Source organism: Mercenaria mercenaria, chromosome 12 (assembly GCF_021730395.1).
Source record: "Mercenaria mercenaria strain notata chromosome 12, MADL_Memer_1, whole genome shotgun sequence".
Classification (NCBI taxonomy): Eukaryota; Metazoa; Mollusca; class Bivalvia; order Venerida; family Veneridae; genus Mercenaria; species Mercenaria mercenaria.
Window position 1 is genome coordinate 73,176,063 of NC_069372.1, and position 23,285 is coordinate 73,199,347.

Below are 23,285 nucleotides of genomic sequence, written 5' to 3' on the forward strand. Positions count from 1 at the left end.
TAACGACCAGGTAGACGGGACATTTTATGAACAGGAATTACAAGCGGTCAACGTGGACGAGACGACAGAGTACCATGTTGAAAAAATACTAAAGAAAAGAGTTCGAAACAAACAAAGACAAGTCCTTGTAAGGTGGTTACACTGACCAGCGAAATACGATAGTTGGATACCCGAACAAGACGTGACGCAGTACTCCTAGATCACGTGACCTGACATGTATTCATATGATAGATAAGAGTTTATTTATCTTCATTTATAGCCGGGCGATTGAAGAGTCAACACTATGATTATCACAAACGTTGTGTTCAGTGCCCATTTGGACTGCGCTATTGACTTGAGGCGTTCGTGTTATCGTATATCAAACGCTCGTTACGATCCTAGACAATTTCCAGGACTGATCTGGCAACACAAGACCATAGGAGGAAATTGCTTAGTCTTCTCCAACGGAGTTATCAACTGTAATGGAAAAGCGACCAGTATTCAGGAGGGACGTCAAAGACTACGACGTTATGCCAGACGTATACAGCGATTAGGGTACACGGTGTGTCTGAAAGATATCAAATGCCTAACAGTGTCAGCCAGTCACACCTTAAGTACCGCCTTAGACTTAAATCAGTTGGTAAAAGAAAGACAGATCGTGTATGAACCTGAACTATTTTCAGCGGTGAATTTAAAATATGATGGAGTCATTTTTTGTTGTTTTCACAGCGGTAAAGTGGTCATAACTGGAATCAAAGATCATGCTCAACTAGATGAAGCGGTCTACCCAGTCTTAATTGAACTGGAACTCTACACGCGTAAGAAGGAGTGAAAGTAAAGAAACCAATAAACAAACATGAATCAATCTCAAGTGTATCTTAAACTCAACTATCTTCTCCAACTGAAAGATGCTACTGTAGTAGTTAGAAAAAACATGATCATAAATATGACGTCGAGTCAGATACAGGCTATAGCTCAAGTGGCCAAAAGTGTGATCAATGGAACGATTAATCCAGCAAGAAGATATGCACATCTACTTGAAAGGAAAAGACTTTTGCTACGGTCTCTGGCTTCTGGAAACGTATCATTAACCAGAAAGAAAACATTGTTAAGACGCGATCACTCACTTATACCCGTATTGTTGAGAGCTCCCCATCTTTTTGACACTATTCTGGACGAAGTCAGGACGAACAGAGAAGCGTAAGAAGCCAAATATCAAACGAATACGAATGAAACCATGACCGACTTTTACCTTTATCTTAGCAGTAACGATTCGCAAATCATACGTAAGAACAACAATCCCTCAGATTTTTACATTCAGTTTCCCAAGTCATACGCTTTAGAGGATCGTTGGACCTGCGCTGTGACTGAAGTTACTCTTACCTGCGATTTTACGCCGAGAAGTAAAAGACTGTATTTGTGCTGCGATATTGTACAAGAGTCTTACGTTAGAGACACTTTGTTGCCCGTTCTAAGGAACATAGAAATAGAAACCAGATACAAGAAACTTAAATTTATAGAATATAGTCGTCCGGTGTATCTGCCTGTGACTGTGAATTACTTTAATTCGGTGAGATTGTATTTGAAAGACCAAGACTTACAACCTGTGGAATTTAAAGCAAACGATCTTCACTGCGTTTTGCATTTTAAAAAAGTATGGGCTCCATAGAAGTGTACGATTATAAACAAGAAAAATGGGTACCGGATAAACCGGACCCTGAAAAATGGATACAACATTTCAAAGACCTGAGGGACGGATACGTGCGACCTGATCATATGGGCCGTTACATAGTGGGTAGCGGTGCTCATCTTAGGAAAATGGCCGAAATGAAAAAACAGCCAACAGTACAGCTGGTATCTCCCGTAGCACAAGCGACCGAAATCGCAAAGTCAGAAGTAAATCGTAAGAAGGAAGAAGAGGGTGAAAGTCGTAAGAAGGGCAGTGGAAACACGAAAAAACGTAAGAATACGTCGCCAATAGCGTCTTCATAAGCTTTCATGAATCCTTTTGTTTTACCAGGCTAGAGTTGTCGTCCCAATACTCCTACTTGCGATATATCTCTCAAATTTTTCATGAGTACCATATACCACGTATTCAAGGCAATAGTACTGGCCTGTTTACCTCCCGGATACAAGTTTTGTGTAATTAGTATGACAGATACCCTCCTATGGTGACAGCCCTGCGTAAATAGCAACTCCATGTCTTTGTTTCGCATTACTTCGTGCATGAGATCATCGATAATAATCAGCTTGTGCCTCTTGTCACGGGTAAAGTCGTCCATTTCTTCACCCGTTGGCAGTCCTTGTTTACTATAAAAGTTTGGAATAGACCTTTCCATGTCGTCAAATAAGTCTTGATGTATACCGTAACAGTATAATATGTGCGAAGGCGGTTCTCTCGAATACATATCCTTCACATTTTTCAAAAACCTGTAGACCCATTGCGTTTTACCGCTTCCGGTTTGACCACTAATACACACACTGGAGCAAGGTTCAAAAGGTAACGATGTTTTCATTATTTTATGAGCTTTGGACTTGGTAAGGCGTATCCGATACAACTACTGAGTAGACTGATCCACAATTCGCTAGCACCGTTTTGAAGAGAGGTTAATGATGGAGGTAATGATGATCACATAAACAATGATCATTTGACAAAAGTACACGATCTCAGCTTGAGGTACTCGAGTGCATAATAAATGCCAACGGTCACTAACGGAACTGTTTTCTTCTTCATTAGAATGTGGAAAACGTATAAACGTTTCCCTTTCTGGGGTGTGAGTACCTGCGGGATTCATATTCTTACGTTGATTAAGGCGAGAATGCGAGTTCTTACCATGAAATGACAAACGCATCATATTATTACAGGTTTTTATTCATGATATAGGACAATAGCAAAGTTATACAATTTTTTGAATCAAAACTTGAAACAGTGTAGAAAAAACTTAAAATTAAGATCACAGAAACAGTAACACAGATAGTAAAATCTATAACAGACCCTATGGAAAATTACACGTTAATGTACAAAAAAACGAATCACCTTTGGCAAATATCTAAACGCCCGTAACATTTCTTAAAACGACTGTTACACTTTTTGAAACAGAATTGACAAAAACGTAAACGGACCCTATGGAAAATTACATCTTAAAGTGCAAAAACGCAATCACCTTTGACAAATATCATAACGCCCGTAACATTTTTTAAAACGACTGTTACACTTTTTTAAACAGCATTGACAAAAACGTGAACGGACCCTATGGAAAATTACATGTTAAAGTGCAAAAGCCGAAACGTAGATAACAAAAACTAAAATACAGATAGCAAAAACCTTAACACAGAAATTTAATTTTAAAACGTATGCATTTATCTTGATTAAAACTATATAAATTAGGTGTTCTTAAATGTCTTTTTTTTATTCAGGCTTAAAAGCTATACAATATCAATTAATTTGAAAAACTTCCATTTTTATAATGATTGTACACATAAGACTATGTTTATCTATGCAAGTAAATAGTGTGTATTCTTTTACACATGACGCGTAATATGTGTACTACATATCAACCTTTTTAGTGTTTACATTAACTATGATTAAAATAATTCAGATTGTTGAACATGAAATTTGAGTCTCATATGCATTTTAATAAATTTTTGGGAAGATAATTATAGTAAAAATAAAACTTACTTGAGTTAGACATTTTTGTAAGAATCTATCCGTGATTTCTTCTGGTGTATTGTCGTACTAGCCACTATTCTTGTGATGGAAGCTGGCATCATATATATTACATTTTAATTGAAATTTTGGGCATTAATGTATATTTATTAGATTTTAATTACAATTTTAACGCATTTCAAAATAAAGCTGACCGAATAACGCGATTTTTGAGACGCGGGGCTGTCAATTTTGAGAATTTAATTACTAGTTAAAATTAAGGCTGATTTCATTAGACTTTATGTGATTGATAAATTACGTTTCTATTGAAAATAGTTTTTGATAGGCAGTAACGCTAAAAATCTTTATATATAAGATGTAACGTTAGATGAATTTGGTTACTATTTTTAAAGAAAAAACACCCATAATGACCGCCTCGTTATAAGTTCTTATATAGAAATGAGTTACTGTATTTTTATAATTAACATTTCTACTATTTTGTCTCATAATTTCATTTTACAAATAGTTATTCTCGTATAGCTTTTAATGATTGGTCAAGTTATAGACATTACTATACATTTTCTTTCGAATGGTTTTTTATACGAGGATTCTTTTATACGCACGGGTATAGCTTTCGTTTTTGTATTATCTCCCCGTGTAGGGCCGACCCTCAGTGTGCGCGAACACGCTCTAGATAGGTTTATAAGTATATACTTCAGGGAGATATAGATAGCAGTGTGAGGTCATTCTTAACATAGAAAGGTGATGTCATTCTAAAACTAGAATTCAAAATTCCCGCCGCATTCTTGATCATGCGCACTCCTAGGGCCAAAGAGACCCCAATACTACTTTTAGTTATTTTAGCAATTTCACCGTGGCTGTAGTAAATCGGCCCAATAATTGAATTATTCTAAAGTAAACACGTAAAAATGAATGAGTATGCTTCGGCCCTGAATTAATTAAATATGAAAGTGCTTATCGCAAATAAATATTGAACAAAGAATATACAATTATAGCTCTTTTTTGCCCCGATATTTACTGACTTTAACTTTTAAACAACCATTTCATAGTAAAATCAAGATTTTTGTTTGTGCCATTTATAACATATAGCTTGAAGCAACTAAAATATTGATTTTATTAAAAACGTGGTTTATGACCCCGAGATGAACGTAAATTTATTGAGTAACAAGATTAATATCGATTTTTTATATAGGCTCATCACTAGCTTAGCGTTTAAGTACAGGTAGTTCCATATGTTTTAGTAGGACGTAGGCTAATTTATGTTCACTTAACAATTAAAACAAATCAGATTTTCACTGGAGGTATTTTTAAAATTTCATTTTCCTATCCTGGTTGCCCAACCAAGATAGAGTTATTTTATCATAAGTATACATTTGATAAACATACTTTGCCTAAGGAAATGTATAAATATTAGACATATTGTAAGATATTTGTAAAATATTTGCATTAAAAATTATGTATTTAGATGGAATTCATTAGAAACGCAAGTTTGAAAAATTATTATTACCTCCCTTTGCCTATTTTGGTTGCGCAACCAAGATAGATTGGAAATAAATGAATTCAGAAGCTACACACAGCTTTTAAACTTGCATTTTGGTTCAGATTGTTCAATAGTTGATATGTCTATCAAATGCAAATGTAAATCTAGACATTGTATCGAAATAAAACGAAATACCCAGCTTTTTATATACTTTCATATTAAAGGAGAGTAATTACAAAATTTTATAAAAATAATGAAATATATATTTCAAATAGGAATCTAATTCTATGTAATCGGTCTTTTTGTTCCTTAAATAATTCTCTACCAGAATATACAAAATGTAAAAAAATGTCATTAAATGTTGTTTAAATGTGATTGACCAAAAGTTGTTAAGTTGTTGCAGAGCACATTCACCTATGATTAACGTTGTGTAGTTGTTAAGCGCTTGAACAGGACCTTCACCTATGATTTACGTTGTGTAGTTGTTAAGCGCTTGCAGAGTACCTTCACCAATACTTTACGTTGTGTAGTTGTTAAGCGCTTGCAGAGGACCTTCACCTATGATTTACGTTGTGCAGTTGTTAAGTATCTGCAGAGAGCCTTCACCTATGCTTAACGATGTGTAGTTGTTAAGTATCTGCAGAGGACCTTCACCTATGATTTACGTTGTGTAGTTGTTAAGTACCTGCAGAGAACCTTCACCAATACTTTACGTTGTGTAGTTGTTAAGCGCTTGCAGAGGACCTTCACCTATGATTTACGTTGTGCAGTTGTTAAGTATCTGCAGAGAACCTTCACCTATGCTTTACGGTGTGTAGTTGTTAAGTATCTGCAGAGAACCTTCACCTATGCTTTACGTTGTGTAGTTGTTAAGTACCTGCAGAGAACCTTCACCTATAATTTAAGTTGTAAAGGTTTATGTAATTGCAGAGGACCTTCACCTGTGATTTAAGTTTTGAATTGTTAAGTGCTTGCAAAGAACCTTCACCTATCATTTGCGTTGTATAGTTGTTAAGTACTTGCAGAGGACCTTCACATATAATAAATGTTTTGAATTGTTAAGTACTTGCAGAGAACCTTCACCTATGATTTACGTTGTGTAGTTGTTAAGTACCTGCAGAGGACCTTCACCTATAATTTACGTTGTAAAGGTTTATGTAATTGCAGAGGACCTTCACCTATGATTTAAGTTGTGAATTGTTAAGTACTTGCAGAGAACCTTCACCTATGCTTTACGTTGTGTAGTTGTTAAGTACCTGCAGAGAACCTTCACCTATGATTTACGTTGTGAAGTTGTTAAACCTCCAATAATGCTTCACTAATGATAAAATGTTGGAAAATTGTCAAACACTTGCAGATAACCTTCACCTATGATTTATGTTGTGAAGTTTTTTACTACCTGCAGAGAACCTTCGCCTATGATTTACGTTGTGAAGTTGTTAAACCTTCAATAATGCTTTATGTTTGAAAATGTCAAGCACTTACAGAGAACCTTACTCTATAATGTTTATGAGGAGGTCGTTAGGACATTTCTGAGAATCTTCACTTATGATCTATGTGTAGAAGTTTTCAAGCACTTGCAGAGAATGTGGAGAAATTGTTACGTACTTGCTAAAAGCAATCAATTACTAATATGGAAAACAATGGTTACTTCTGGGTGCCTCAACTTACATGCACATGTTTTAGAAATGTCAGATCAAAAGCAACAAACAAGGCAAAGATTTACATTTTCAATTAAAACAGAAGTTTTGACTCTGAGCTTAAGTTACAAATTACAAGTTTTAAAAGAATTTGTTTGTTTACATTCAATATCTGATTAATATCAGTCAAACTTTATGAAAAGTTGTTTAACAAAAAAGTTCTTAAAGGTCAATTAGACCGAAACCGTACATGGAAGGTTTCTCTTTAGAGATATCGCTTTCGTCATCATTACAAAAATATGCATCCCAATTCGCTGTGTAGTCATCATTGTGTATGAAACCCGGCTTCCTTTGAGGAAAGGCCTTTACGAATTTCTCGTCGAACTTGTCCAAACCCCAGGATTTCATGCAGACAGCCAATTCCTCTTCTGACAATTGACCATCTTTATTAACATCAAATATATTTGTGATGGCAGAGGTGAACTCGTGAGTATCGGCCTTAAACTTGACAGGATCAGCGTTATATTGTTCCGTTATCTGTTCCATAAATAGTTTCTCTGTGACACGATCTAAACCTTTCAGAAAGATCTTCTCCCAGAGTGCGCGGTATTCGTCTTTGAGAGCGGCTGTTCTTCCTGCATCGAATTTGTGATGGGAGGAAAACCTGTCCCTGTAAACAAAGACATGACAATTTATTATAAGTCTTTCGTCTTACAGAGGAAGGAGTGTTTCACTATATACAAACTAAACCGTTTTTATTCACAACATTGAAACAATTTTCAAAGTCGGATAACACGGCAGTTTGAAGTTCAAGAAAATGGTTTTCCAAAGAGGCAGTCACTTTTGTGTTTATGGCGTCATTAACACACTTTTTAATTCTTTTCCTGCCTGAATGATATAAGGAAATATAGAAACCAACGTTGTATTTCCCTCTTAGTGTGGTTAATCTGATTTTGAAGAAGTAATGATTTTTCGTAACTTAAACAGCTTAGTCACGTTTACTGTGCTTTTATTGTATGTTATGTTAGAGTTTCACTGCGGTGTTCTAAAAGATATTTTGACCATGTTGCACAACCATGATAGAGGTGTTTTAACATAATTATAAATTTGATCAACATACTTTGTCTACTGATAAAACATATGAGCATAGGAATAACTGAATGACTGTCCTGTGACACTGGAAAACACCGGAGGTAAATTGTGAAATATAAACCAGTTAAAGCCTACGTGTTTTACTTACTTTCATACTTTAATGAAGATTGTTAAATTGCTCACAATTGTTTTTTAGAAAGTTGGTATTGCAAATGACTGTGTCAAACACCGTATTGCTTAGACATTTTACTTTACGAAAAATGATAATCTATGATGTTTTAAAACAGCTAACAAGCAATAACTTTAGGAATGTATTGTTATATGGATAAAAGTATTCAAATAAGATAGGACTATCTTCATATTAGTGTCGTTTTCTCGAGGAAAGTTACTTTACAGTATTTTTTTTTCTCGAGAAACATGCGGTATTTATGCTCGCCGTTCTATGGAGAATAGGGTAAAAACAAAAGAAAAGGAGATAAATATCTAAATGTTTTTGTTTTCTGTTACATAAAAGCATAAATTCTATAACATCAAGATTGTGCTAATTTGATGTTTTATGGATACAGATTTTTTTTCTGTATTGATTTGTAAAACAACATGATTTATAACGAAAACATCCATAAGACAATATTTAAAAAAAAACATCTCAAATGCAGAAGGTAATATTACTTTCTACGGAATAATATGCGGACTTTTATTCAGCACTATCAATATTGATTTTGGCCACAAATGACACGGCCTTGGCTAATTTAAGGGAGACAAACCAATTAGCAAGAACTGCTATTACATAATCATAATCAAGGGAGAGAACACTCGACATTTCTCGTTAAGAGATATCTTTTTTATCAAATTTCATTACATTTTCATCTCCATTTTCAAGAAAGATGTAATACCGAACATGTTAACAAGTTTCATTGTGAAAATTCGAGATTTTAGAGAAATATAGACATTTAAGTGAGGCCACCCCCTACCCATTTTCTGGGCTAAATTTAGGCTCTGTGGTCGCTTCATTGTAAATTTTGGTAAAAGTTTCACCTGCATGCATTATTTTTCACTTTGATTCTGAAATATCATTCATTCCGTCATGAATATGACTCACATGGACGCATTTTGTGTATTTTCACACATTCTGGAGACAAAATATTACCCTTTCTATTGCAGAAATTGCTGCCGAAACAGGCACATCTACTCAAACTATGGTCAAAATTCAATGTTTTTCAAATGTAATGATTATTTTGCATTGAAAACATCATTTCATAACATATACAATCGATTTATGACTATGAAGACTAATTGTGATGTGTTTCGAGAAAAGTCTTATTTAAGCTCTAATAGGCTATATACCAATAAAAGAATTTGTTCTTTGTTTCATATAAAAATCAGCTACTTCAGACCAATTGTGTTACAGTTTCTAGATTTTCACTCCGCCGTAGACCTATTTTCCACAAGATATCCATACATTTGCTTCAAGAAAACGAAAAGAAAAAGGGGTGTTGAATAGTATGCAGTGAAATGCAAGTCAACTGAAGTCAGGTACCCTCATATTGCCGCATTTCAGAAAGCAGAATAAACACCCTACTTTCGTTTTCAAGTAAACAACTCAAAAACATGCGAGTATTAGCATGAAACGTGTCCTATTTTATGTAAAATTAATTCCACGAGTGAAATAATGCCCATTTGGCCCCCGATTTACGCGCAAATGCGCGAAAAATGGAAAAATTAGGATCTATTTATTAGGGACTTCTTTCGACTACACCACGGAAGCACATTTTGGACCGAATTACTACATTATAACCTTAAAAGCTGACAGCTGAAATTCATTAGAAGTGCATTTAAAACAATGTTGTCATTACCTTCTTTTTGTCTGTCACAGTTGTACATTAGAAAAGAAATGAATTCCGAAGCTATACGCTCTTTTAAAACTTGCCTTTTGGTTTATACTGTTAAAATTTCAAGATATTAATGAAAATGTAGAACTGGAAATGATAATGAGCTAAAAAGAAATAATTAGTTTTGATACTCACATAGAGGGGTACCTAAACTTTTTACGAATGTCACTTAAGCGTACTGTATGAATATAACATTTTTGTTCTTATGATAAATCTCACAGTATACTTAAAGTGATAAAAAGTCGTTAATGAAATCTTAATGGTCACTCTAATTAAAGTGCATACGTGTATGTTTCAAATCAAAAGCGAAATAAAAGTAGTAGGCCCGTAATGACAATCGGTATTTTCCGTTCAATTTCCGTATGCGATTTCGGCATTTTCCGGAAAACTTTTTGTTATGTTCGAAGAATGTCGAAATTGCATACGAGAATACGTAAATGAATTGCATGGAAAATTCCGATCGTCATTACATCTACTAGACGCAAAAAGTTGTCAGTAGAGTAAAAACCAGAAGAAAATCATGAACTAATATTTTTACACTCGGTTCGTAATTCCATAAGCAAAGAATCATAATTATATAATATATATACTATGGCCATTTTAGAGGCTCTTCTCCGTAATGAAAAGACTGTAAAACCTCAAAAATGCGCTAAGTGTATGAAAAACAAGAATATCTTGACAATAAATAGATTCTTACTTACGTGAAAACTTCCGCGTCTTCCATCGTAATCTGATTATCGCCGTTGATGTCGCATCCGTGATACAAAGCCCTCCATTTTTTCAGGAGAAAGTCGTTTGCCATCTTCTGCGAACAAAAAGCAAACACATTCTTGAAAATGAACAAGAGAAATTGAAACATATATTGATTAGGTGGCAAACGTTATTTTAAACACAGTGACTTCTCCTGCTTACTCTGAACATTTAAAAAAAAATATTTTGAAGGGCAATAATCTCTTTTACTCAATATTACATACTCATTTTTTAACTCCGTTAAGTTTCAATGGAACCTGAAACGTCAATATTTTTTCCATATTGACGCTCAAATTTCATATCGGGTGTGTGACGTAATTTGTGACGTCAGTTTCATGTATGTCGTCGCGTTTAAAAGTTCTTTAACGACAATATTTTCAATTTTACCCAGGCTTAATAACAAACCTGTATAATTTATATAATAATTTTAAGTGTAGATGCGTATGTAATTAAAAGATTATTACTTCTGCATCAAGAAACATGCACTCTTTCTTTCGCGGAATAATACTGCGCTCCAAAATTCGCACAATATTTCCGCTGCAGAACTCATGCATATTTCTCGATACAAATCTAATTACCTATTAATTGCATATCGCATATGTGACCGTCATTTGTTGCGTCATTTTAATTTAGGAATACATGTAATATATAGCAGAACCATGTTTCACAATATTTAAACATAACGAAGAGGTTATACACTTGCTGAATAGTTTCACGTGGACGATATTCGATTCTTAGGCCTCTGTCTTTTATGTAAAAGATAGTTGAAATAGAAAAACACTATTTCTTAGAGCATGTATTATACCAAATTGTATATCGACGTAACATTAACGTCACCACCTTTTATTAATATTAAAATACGACGAATGGTTACATGCCCTGCGAAATTCAATTAAGAAGAATTATTCAGGCTCTTTTGATAGCGTAAGAGAATGCGTTCCTAACAAATAAGGAAAAAGAGGTCGGTAGATAACGTGTTTTAAACAGGCATTAAAAAAGGAAAATGTTACTATTTAGCTATTTTAGTTATAGGAAAAAAATAAAAAGAGCGTGGTTTCAGTACGTTGGTCCAATAAGAAAATCATTCTATAGTAAACAGTAAAAAAATGAATGAATATTCTTTGGCATTGAATTAATTAAACACAAAAAATGCTCATCGCAAATAAATATTGAACAAATGCGATATAATTATAGCCCTTTTGCTTAGATATTTACTGACATTTCCCTTCTTTTACTTTTAAACAACCACTAGCATTTCACAGTAAAAACAAGATTTCCTTTCATATCGGTTGTGTAGTGGCATTTGTGACGTCATTTTATGGAAGTCGTCGCATAAAAACTACATAAACGATGATAATTTCAAATTTACTCAGCCAAAATAATTATAATAAGTGTTTGTCTGTATGTAAGCTTATTCACTGTCGCCGCCAGTAGAACATACGGACTACTCCTCCAAATGACTGTTACTAATATTTTGCTGGAGTGCAAGATACAGAAGGCGCTCCGTTTCTAGAAGTTTCTCTGGTTCTTTAAAGAGACGGGTGTATAAACACCAATGCATGAGACTATAATCTAAATATCAGTTATTTTGGTCGCAGAGCCGGGGGATCGAATTCAGTACCCTTACTTTCGTAGTCAGGCAGTGCGTATGTAATAAATAGAGTGCTATCAGCTATGCACTAGTTCTTTCGCGGAGTAATAATTCCACTGCAGATCTGGTAAACTCTTTTCTAATAATATTTTTAAAAAAATATGGTCTTGTTTGAAAGTTTATTAAGGGCGATGTTTTCAATTTTAATCAGATTAAAGAATAAATTTATATATTTTAAATAATACGAATAAGAGAAGATGCGTATGTAATTAAACAGTTATTAGTTTTGCATCGGGAAATTTTCACTCGTTCTTTCGCGGAATAAAATAAATCAGTTCAGTCAATACAAAATATATAAACATACATTGTAAATTTACCTTTTAAAACAAATCAGCATTACCCCCCCCCCCCCCCCCCCCACGCAAAAAAAAAATGACAAAAAAAACAAACAAATAAACAAAACCATAACAACAACAAACAAAAATATTACAGGGACGAAATGAAACACAACTATAAGGTAAATTCAATAATCTCGGAGATATTTTGTTCAAACTCGAGAGTATACAAATAAAATTGTACTTACTTCTCTATGGTAACTCCTATCCTATTCCTTTGAATGCGTTCCTGTTTCTTATCTACGGCGTTACTTATATAGTACGTTCGGGAGGTTCGGCAAGGGTTCTCAAATACATACATTTGTACGGTCAATAAAATAAGTTTCATCATTATTGTTTATAGTATTTGTTAGGCGCAAGATTTCGGAACAATGAAATTTTACGAATCCTTGAAAGAGTTTAATTTTATTAAAAAGAATATGTTTGTTTTGTCTATTATTAGATGAGACGTGGACAAATTTTTTTTTCCAGAAAATTAGTAGAGGATTTTAAAATTTCAATCAATTAAGGAGGTAGTATACTTGTCACAAAGGTAAATTCAAATTAATTGAACAGTCGTATGTTATTGTATTTCTTGTAATTCAATATTTTAGCTGCCGTTGACCATTTACGCTTCAAGTACAGTTCTTATCCAGGTTTGAAGTATATGACCCTTCAAAGTTATTTTATATTAGAAAGAAGAAGGAAAACACAGTTAATTAACAATATTTTGTGTATTTCGTTTTAACTGTTATCTGTAGAAGTATGTCTAGTTGATAATTTTGTAAGAATGCGCGTTGGCTTTCTAATACAACATTAAAATGTATATGTTGCGGGGCTCGTGTTTCCATGGTAACGCATTTTCTCTCATTTTTAAAGAACTTTGTATGATAACCGGTCTTTCAACGGCTTCAGTGTCCATTCTCTTTATGATTAGAATGGAATATAAGGGGAATTTTATTAGCAGGATAGCTAACACTTTACATGGTATTCTATTTATCTTAACTTTTAAAGTAACCATGGAAACAGAGATCGTCACCTCAGTGCAAGAAGTGGATAACTGCACTGACTTAAAGAAGCACTTATTCACTTTTTACACTGAGGTGACGATCTGATGTTTAATATATGTTATATTTTGCTTTTGATGGCAATTTCTTAGTAAAAATATAAAACAAGTTATCATTTTCTTTTATTGTAGCTTCAAAAATTTTATGTTTAAAGTATGTAATATGTTCTTTTCATTTGCATTTATTTAAACAAATAACAAAGCTCAAAATAGTGTTAAAATACAGATAAAAATCTGAAACTGTGTTCCTTTCATAGATAGTGTCAACGCCTCTAAATTTTACATTTATATATATAGGTGGCGGGGTTCGTTTCCATTGAAACATTATTTTAGTTCAAGATATCACTATTGTCTACTGATATATGAACTATTTTAGAGCACAGTTTTAGTATATAATAACCAAATAGTCAATGGAAACGGAAAAATAGGCATAACAAATCAATTTAACCTACCAATTTTGTATTCAAAAATGACCGAAATAAGTAACCTTGCACTCGGCAAAGTTCCAAATAACATCAGTAACCGTCAACCATTTTCTTACATTCTACATGACATTTCAATATAAGTACATAAAAGCCGCAAATATTGATCATTGTTCATAAAAATATTTCGGCAAATAATGGCTGTTTAAAAAAAATCCTAAATACCATAAAATGCTCAGAATTAAGTATTTTCAAGATAAAAACTATTAATCTTGCGCAGTAACTAACACGTAACGGCATGACGTCGACGTCGTCTTTTTAGCGCAACAATGTTTTGTAGCGTTTCTGCGGAAATTAATTCTTTATTTTAGAATTATTTACCATTAAGTAGCAGATCAGACGACAGTTAATGATTGTGTTTCAGAAGAATGAATATACAAACACATTTAATTTGCCGTAAATGTTGTCGTTAATCCACGTTAGCTTCCGGCTGGGCATGCGCACATACAAATATTAAGGTAACCTACCTTCTTAAAGTTTTAGGAAGTCTCAATACCCCATAAAGTGTAGCTGTGTCCAAGGAGTTAATATCTAACACATAAATCTAATCTATATATATATCCGAGCGTATGGAAGACTAAAGTTTCAATTAAAATCATGAAACAAAGCACAATTCTTCTAAGATCATTGACAATACATCTAACACCGTTGATTTTTCAATAGTGTTGACATTTTAGCATACAGACATTCACAACTTGGCACAACATATCAAGGTGTCAAGTGAAATAATTGATTCATTGAAGGTAATAAAAATCAAACATTAATACCATGTCAACATATTTTATTATAAAATGGTAACAAATACTATGATATTGTATCATTTTCGTAAAAAATAACGAAATTTTAGCATTTATTTTTTCTCGTTGTGAAGTTATTGCTCAAAGAAAATAGGAGTGGTGTACAATATATTTTGAAATATAACAAGGGTATATTAACGAAGCTTTATAATATACATTTATCAAATTGTTGTAATTGGTAAGTGGAAGGAAGAAGACGAATATATATTAAAACGGTTGTAAACATCTGGGGAGGTAAAGTAAGCAAAATAAATTCAACAAAAGAGATTAAAGAAAAACACAATGCGAATACTATGGTTGTAAAGCGTAATACAGAGCAGCTTAATTAAGAATCACTGTTACATATTAACATCAAGGTTTGTGAGAAACATAAAAGAACGCCCCAGTACTTCACATAAAAGAATCAAAGAAACATCCAAATAATAAATAATAAAAAAAGCTAATTGCAAATAGACTTGTATTATCAATAAGAGGTCATTTATGCTATATGTCTTAGCTGATAATTCCTGGATTAAATGTCTAATCTATACAAGCTGGGCAAAAGTTTCAAGTTTATTCAACAAATTCTCAGTTTGTATACATACAAAAACATGAGATAAATACAAGAATTTAAAGAAAACATTACATATAGTCACGCAAATCCATGAGGGCAACACATACACACGCACGCACACACACACGCACACACACAAATACATTAATTTTTTCGAATTAAGGAATCTATTAGTGCAAAAGCACCACACTTTCTGCACTCATACTTTTTAAAAAAGCTAAATTTTAAATGGGTTCCAAAAAGTCCATTGGACCAGAAGGTCTATTTATTAAAGTTCAAAATGACCGTCATGAAATATCTATAAACAAGAGATTTCAGTGTAAATGTCAAATTTATTGTTTAAAATCGTCGAAATTATACACAAAGTTAAGTTATCATAAGCCGCTGCTATATTATCATTATTATTATTCCGTGTATGGATATATTTCAAATGAAACACTTTGGAGACACATGTGCTCTATACTTTTTATATGTCTTTTCTTGTCGTATGAAGTTGGCTAAAATCCGTGTGCAAAACTCTAGCGGATGTTTGATCAACATACTAAGGTTCTGTTTAAAAATAGTTGAAATAGAAAAAAAATGCTCATAACTACGTACTTTCATACGGTGGTATGTTTAGGACATATGTTATTTTTTTTTAAGATTAAATTATCTCGTGCGCACGACATCTTATCTTGAGCGATCAACATCTTATCTCGTGCGCACGACATCTTATCTCGAGGGATCAACATATTATCTCGTGCGCACAACATCTTATCTTGAGCGGTCAACATATTATCTCGAGCGATCAACATATTATCTTGAGCGATCAACATCTTATCTCGAGCGATCAACATCTTATTTCGTGCGCACGACATCTTATCTTGAGCGATCAACATCTTATCTTGAGCGATCAAAATATTATCTTGAGCCATCAACATATTATCTCAAGCGATCAACATTTTATCTTGAGCGATCAACATATTAGTTTGAGCGACCAACATCTTATCTTGAGCGATCAACATATTATCTCGAGCGATCAACATCTTATATCGAGCGATCAACATATTATCTTGAGCGATCAACATATTATATCGAGCGATCAACATCTTATCTTGAGCGATCAACATCTTATTTCGTGCGCACGACATCTTATCTTGAGCGATCAACATCTTATCTCGAGCGATCAACAAATTATCTTGAGCGATCAACATATTATCTTGAGCGATCAACATCTTATCTTGTGCGATCAACATCTTATCTCGAGCGCACGACATCTTATTTATATATATTAAGGCCCTTTGTGTGTGCATTTAGGTCATCAGTAAAACATACGGACAAGTTGTTAATTAGGGTCCCACCTATTCCGCTGTTATTTAAACTTCCCCCAAGTACATGTACAAGTTTATCACATCAATTGGGAAAGCAATGCATATAATTGGTCATCCTATCTTCAAAATCAAATGAACATAACCAATGATGCATACTGCATGTTAGAACAGCAAAAAAATTCAGTTCGACTGATAAATTCGCGCAGAAAAGCTGCATGTATGAATTAAGGGAAACAATGAAAATCGTTTAATATATGGGCGAAGTATGGAAGCTCTGGAGGGACAATTGATTTCCGTACTTCCCACTTCTGACTTCTAACTTTTACTCTTCTCCATTCCAACTTCTTGACTTCCTTCTTCCTACTTCTAACTTCCGCACTTCTGACTTCTAACTTCCACACTTCTGACTTCCAACTTCCTGACTTTCGACTTCTGATTTCAAACTTCCACACTTCTTACTTCCGACTTCTTGACTTCTTATTTCCTTCTTCTAACTTCCGCACTTCTGACTTCTAACTTCCGCACTTCCAACTTCCAGACTTTCGACTTCTGATTTCCAGCTTCCACACTTCTTACTTCCGACTTTTTGACTTCTTACTTCCCTCTTATAACTTCCGCATTTTTCTGACTTCTAACTTCGCACTTCTGACTTCTAACTTCCTGCCTTTCGACTTCTGATTTCCAACTTCCACACTTCTTACTTCCGACTTCTTGACTTCTTACTTCCCTCTTCTAACTTCCGCACTTCTGACTTCTAACTTCCGCACTTCTGACTTCTAACTTCCTGCCTTTCGACTTCTGATTTTCAACTTCCACACTTCTTACTTCCGACTTCTTGACTTCTTACTTCCCTCTTCTAACTATCGCACTTCTGACTTCTAACTTCCACACTTTTGACTTCTAACTTCCTGACTTCCGACTTCCAACTTCCGCACTTCTGACTGCCACTGGAAGTTGGAAGTCGGAAGTATGAAGTCAGGAAGCTGGAAGTCAGAAGTGCGGAAGTTAGAAGTCAAAAGTACGAAAGTTAGAAGAAGGAAGTAAGAAGTCAAAAGTCGGAAGTAAGAAGTGTGCAAGTTGGAAATCAGAAGTCGAAAGTCGGGAAGTTGGAAGTCAGAAGTGCGGAAGTTAGAAGTCAGAAGTGTGGAAGTAAGAAGTAGGAAGTAGGAAGTCAAGAAGTTGGAAGTGAGAAGTGCAAATGTTAGAAGTCAGAAGTGGGAAGTACGGAAATCAATTGTCCCTTCCATAGCGAAGCCTACATACTATTTTTTTTGTCAAGGACTTAAATTTATTTCTTTGCATCATCACTGATTTTTTGCTGCCTTTTTATCAGTTTCCGTATTTAAATGTCTAACCCTGCAAACATGTGAAACGGTTATAAGTATAATCTAAATAAAAACAAAAACGGTGGCAGCCGTATGTTTTTACTAATGATCTGAATTCACACAAAGGTCCTTAATAGATATTGATAAGATGACCGAGAAAAGATGTTGATCGCTCGAGATAATATGTTGATCGCTCAAGATAATATGTTGATCGCTCAAGATAAGATGTTGATCGCTCAATATAAGATGTCGTGTGCAAGTGATAAGATGTTGATCGCTCAAGATAATATGTTGATCGCTCAAGATAATATGTTGATCGCTCGAGATAAGATGTTGATCGCTCAAGATAATATGTTGATCGCTCAAGATATTATGTTGATCGCTCGCTCGAGAAAAGATGTTGATCGCTCAAGATAAGATGTCGTGCGCACGAAATAAGATGTTGATCGCTCAAAATAATATGTTGATCGCTCAAAATAAGATGTCGTGCGCACGAGATAAGATGTTGATCGCTCAAGATAATATGATGATCACTCAAGATAATATGTTGATTGCTCGAGATAAGATGTTGATCGCTCGAAATAATATGTTGATCGCTCGAGATAATATGCCGATCGCTAGAGATACGATGTTGATCGCTCAAGATAAGATGTCGTGCGCACGAAATAAGATGTTGATCGCTAAAGATAATATGTTGATCGTTCAAGATAAGATGTCGTGCGCACGAGATAAGATGTTGATCGCTCAAGATAATATGTTGATCGCTCAAGATAAAATGTTGATCGCTCGAGATAATATGTTGATCGCTCGAGATAAGATGTTGATCGCTCAAGATAAGATGTCGTGCGCACGAAATAAGATGTTGATCGTTCAAGATAATATGTTGATCGCTCGAGATAAGATGCTGACCGCTCAAGATAATATGTTGATCGCTCAAGATAATATGTAAATCGCTCGAGATAAGATGTTGATCGCTCAAGATAAGATGTCGTGCGCACGAGATAAGATGTTGATTGCTCAAGATAAGATGTCGTGCGCACGAAATAAGATGTTGATCGCTCAAGATAAGATGTTGATCGCTCGAGATAAGATGTTGATCGCTCAAGATAAGATGTCGTGCGCATGAGATAAGATGTTGATCGCTCAAGATAATTTTATCCTAAAAAAATAAGTGCATGTCCTAAACATACCACCGTACTTTCAAGATAAAAGCTATTAATTTTGCGCGGTAACCAACACGTAACGTCATAACGTCGATTACGTCATTTTAAGCCAACAATGTTTAGTAGCTTTTCTGCTGTATTTTTTTTTTATTATTATTTCCGCATAACTAAACCATTAAACATCAGATCAGGCACAGGTTAATGATTTTTTAAGAAAAATAAATATACAAACACATTTAGTTTGTCGTAAACGTTGTCGTAAATCCTCACATAATCTTCCGGTTGGGCATGCGCATGTAAAATTATTAAGGTAACCTAGCTCTTCAATTCCCTTTCATATAAAAGTATTTAAAAAGAGGACTATTTCTTTTGATTTCAATCTAATTTCGAGTTATACTATGCATTTTATAGATATAAGAATATTTCAACTAAATGAAACAAAAGCTAAATTTCAAAACAGGGTGTACCTTTGGAATTTATCTATTTTCAATCTACCTTGTTGCGCATCCAAGATCGCATCCAAGATATCGAAAAAGAAGTCATAATGATTTTATAAATTTGCATTTCTAATGAATTTTGGCAAATGTCTCATACTTCTAAAGGAATTTTAGCAAAAAATCTTATACTTTTAAATGCAAACTTTTAACAAATTATAAACAACTTTAAAGTTGTACTTTTGGTAAAATAACGCTTTCAGGATAGGAAAATCAAATCTTAAAAATACCTCCAATGAAATTCTAATAGTTGAATAATAATATCGCCATCAATCAAGTGATTTCTCATTGGCCTAGTTACTTGTCCTCGGTTCGGCCTTGGGCCAATACGACAAAAGATAATAGGTAAGGGTAGATTTCTCGGAAGCACATTGCACCACAAACACAGCCTCAGAGCCACGCATTTGCAAAGTAGCCCCACTACAAAAAGAAGCTGTAACGGAAAAAGTATTACAGACGGGTTGCTTCTAACATCCAACAAGTACATTTTAATTTTATGCAAAATATAGATAGAGGGGGCGGAAGTGGTAATGGGCAGAAAGGGGTTAGGGTAGGAGGTTGAAGGGGAAATTAGAGCAAAGATGAATATACAAAGGGAATGCTACGTTCCTTAATCACAGTTACACTACAACGTAAACCACAGTAGCGCAGACATTTATGTACCAAAGACAAACACATCCACCCACACACAACTAACTAACATAGATAAACAGATAAGTAAGATATAACAACACTGTAGGGCACCGCCCAACCCTCGGACAAATAACAAGGCAAATATAAAATCACTTGATTAGTAACATTATAATATCGTCTTTTCAGGTTCCATTGTAACTTAACGGAATGTATAACTGAGTATGTAATAATTTGATTAATAGAACCGGCGATCTGCTGTTGGCAAATCAATTTGTCCATGTTGTCCCACGCACAATTACCGTTGCCGGAACAGAGCGTAAACTCCGATAAATCTAACATCCCTACCCTTCCTCTCACAACCGACAAACCAGATATTATGTTTTATCCATATAAAGCCCTCTACAGACGGTAGGTTTTTGTTGTACAACACTAATTATCTCAAAGATGTACAATTTTGAAATTGTACATTTTTCACATACAGACAGTATTCCATTCCCATATAAATCACAGAGACTTACCTAGTTAACATAATGCATCAGGTACTGAAAAGGATGTAACTATTAATAGTAAAAAATAATATTCACCTTTTTATGTCCCATGAATTTGATTACGCATGACACAAATGAGCCACGCCATGAGAAAACCAAGATAGTGGCTTTGCGACCAGCATGGATGCAGACCAGCCTGTGCATCCGCGCAGTCTGGTCAGGATCAATGATGATTGCTTTCAAAGTCTATTGCAATTAGAGAAACCGTTAGCGGACAGCATGGACCAGACTGCGCGGATGCTGGTCGGAAACGCACTATGTTGGTTTTCGCATGTCGCGGCTCAAACATTTATTACTTTTCAGTGTTATCCTTTTTCTATTATGCATTAGAAGCCATTTTATATTCAGATTTGTGTTTATTTTTTGGGCAGTTGTTTCTGGAATTTCATTCACATGCCTCTTATCAACTAATTATTTACCAATTTGTTGCTTGTCAACGTGGATGGTACGTAAGGCAAAACTTACGAAATAGAACATGTCCTAATCTGTAAGTCAAGACTTAAGATTTACGAAATCAAGGAATAGCATCATACACACGATAATATTTGGCTGAACATCTTGAATTTAACTAGTGTTGTACAACTAAAAAACCTACCGTCTGTAGAGGACTTAACTGACTAGTTCTATATATAATGACATTATCTTATACTAATTTAAACCGCTAGGAGCCAAATCCATTCGTGCAAAGCACCCACTTTAAAACCGTTGCCGGATCACAACAAATGATGAAATCCTATATACACATTAAAGCGAAATTCGGATTTTGACATATTAATGTAGGGATAACGCATGATTTTTCGTGTTGTAACGTCTGCAAATCCCGAGGGATTGGTTTGTGCCCGAGCCCGGTACGGGGAGGATACCAACATTTCCTTGGGAATTCTCAAGATGTTATAACACGAAATGAACATGCGCTAACGCTGTTATAGCATACAACGCGTAAAACTAATAAATGAACATATTGTCCCTCAACGTCATAAGACTTCCATGAAATGCGCGGGAATTTCTGCGTTTTTTTTTTCATATTGACGTCATTTTCTTTTGAATTATCCGACTGGTGTCATAGTCCGTTTACGCTTTGCCACGGAACCAGCTACACGGAACGCGCATATATGGAAAGGTGTTTTAACAACATGTGAGCGCGGGAATCTCTCTTTCACTCATGTTAAGACATCCTCGAAAAGTGACAAGAACAGCAGTTTTATGCTAGAATAGCTAAAACATTAAATGATTTATTGTTTCCGATATAGCTATCCGAGGTCCTGGGATATTATGATCTTCCTGATACATGGGGCACACTAAGGGCACTACACTGGTCTGACGAATTTTGGCTTTATGTCCATAGATGGTAAAAGACTTTTGGCGGGACGACATTCTGCTGGGCGATGATTATCGTGGCGATATTCAACAGGACGCCAAAATGACGTTGGGCAAGACCACGTTCAAAATGACGTTTGGCGGGGCGGGGTTCGGCAGTGCGCAATAACGACATTTGACGTTGGCCGCTGCGACATAACGAAATAACGAAATGGCACAAATCAGTCACCATAGTACACAGATACAACTAGTAGTGATACAGTTGTACTTTATACTTGCAGGTATAAATCAGCAGTGCAAAATTGTACCTGCGGTATGAATCAGAATTGTACGTGTATGTATCATTTGTCCCTGCAGGGGTGATTATATTTTTGTACCTGCTGGTATAAATGGTATCTGCAGGTGCAATTATTTACCTTCAGACACATTTTGATTACATTTGAAAATTTATACGTGCAGGTACAATTTCACTGATACTAGATGTATCTGTTTACTTTTGCCGAAATGTTACGCTGTCACTGTAAGCGAGGTCCCTGCACGGACCAACTTGGGAAATGTATTTTGAGGAGTGACAGTGAAATAGAGAATAATAGGTTAGTGTCGTAGACGAGAAAGTTTATCTGGCGAGGTGGAGGAGGTTATCGGGTGAGCCGAAGGCGAACCTGATAACGTCCGGAGCCGAGCCAGATAAACTTTCTCCATCTTAGGCACTAACCTTTATCTTTATCTTGTCATTACTTCAATTTCCGATGATTTGGCAATTAATTTACAAAAATAGTGGCGACACCGCTTTAATGACGTCATTTCGTAATGACGTCACTTATTAATGACGTGAACACCGGCAAAATCGCAATAAAACTTTCGTTTTTGAATAAAACTCATTATTTGACCACTCATTTTCTTAGTTCGGAATTTCAACACAACGGATGATGGTTTCGTTGCAAAATTTCTTAGACAACAATATCGATCATAGGTCACATGATCAACTGACGTATATCACTGGTCACATGATCAATGACGGTATATCAAGAAAGATATACGGCACCTGATATCGGGTCGAAAATACTGCAAGTGACAGGATAAATAGGTTTTTATTGCTGTGCATATAGATCTAAGAAGATGATCAACCTATTGA

At 34.9% G+C, this 23,285-nt stretch overlaps 2 protein-coding genes across 2 annotated transcripts; one reads left to right on the forward strand and one right to left on the reverse strand.

Annotated features, from left to right (window-relative positions):
* Positions 1-283: 283 nt before the first annotated feature.
* Positions 284-811, forward strand: LOC128547603 (uncharacterized). The gene has a single exon (XM_053520645.1). The coding sequence runs from the start codon at positions 284-286 to the stop codon at positions 809-811; it is 528 nt and encodes a 175-aa protein (XP_053376620.1).
* A 6,032-nt stretch (positions 812-6,843) lies between these two features.
* On the reverse strand, positions 6,844-12,779 carry LOC123533542 (uncharacterized). The gene is made up of 3 exons (XM_053520326.1): positions 12,672-12,779; positions 10,449-10,552; positions 6,844-7,436 (listed from the first exon to the last, which is right to left on the reverse strand). The coding sequence occupies exons 2-3, from the start codon at positions 10,547-10,549 to the stop codon at positions 6,989-6,991; spliced, it is 549 nt and encodes a 182-aa protein (XP_053376301.1). The 5' UTR covers positions 10,550-10,552; positions 12,672-12,779; the 3' UTR covers positions 6,844-6,988.
* Between the last annotated feature and the right edge of the window lie 10,506 nt (positions 12,780-23,285).

Coding starts and splice junctions, on each gene's coding strand:
- LOC128547603 (XM_053520645.1), top strand. CDS start 284: ATGATTATCACAAACGTTGTGTTCAGTGCCCATTTGGACTGCGCTATT.
- LOC123533542 (XM_053520326.1), bottom strand. CDS start 10,549: ATGGCAAACGACTTTCTCCTGAAAAAATGGAGGGCTTTGTATCACGGA. Junction 7,437..10,448: donor GAAGACGCGGAAGTTTTCAC/GTAAGTAAGAAT, acceptor CTTTGTTTACAG/GGACAGGTTTTCCTCCCATC.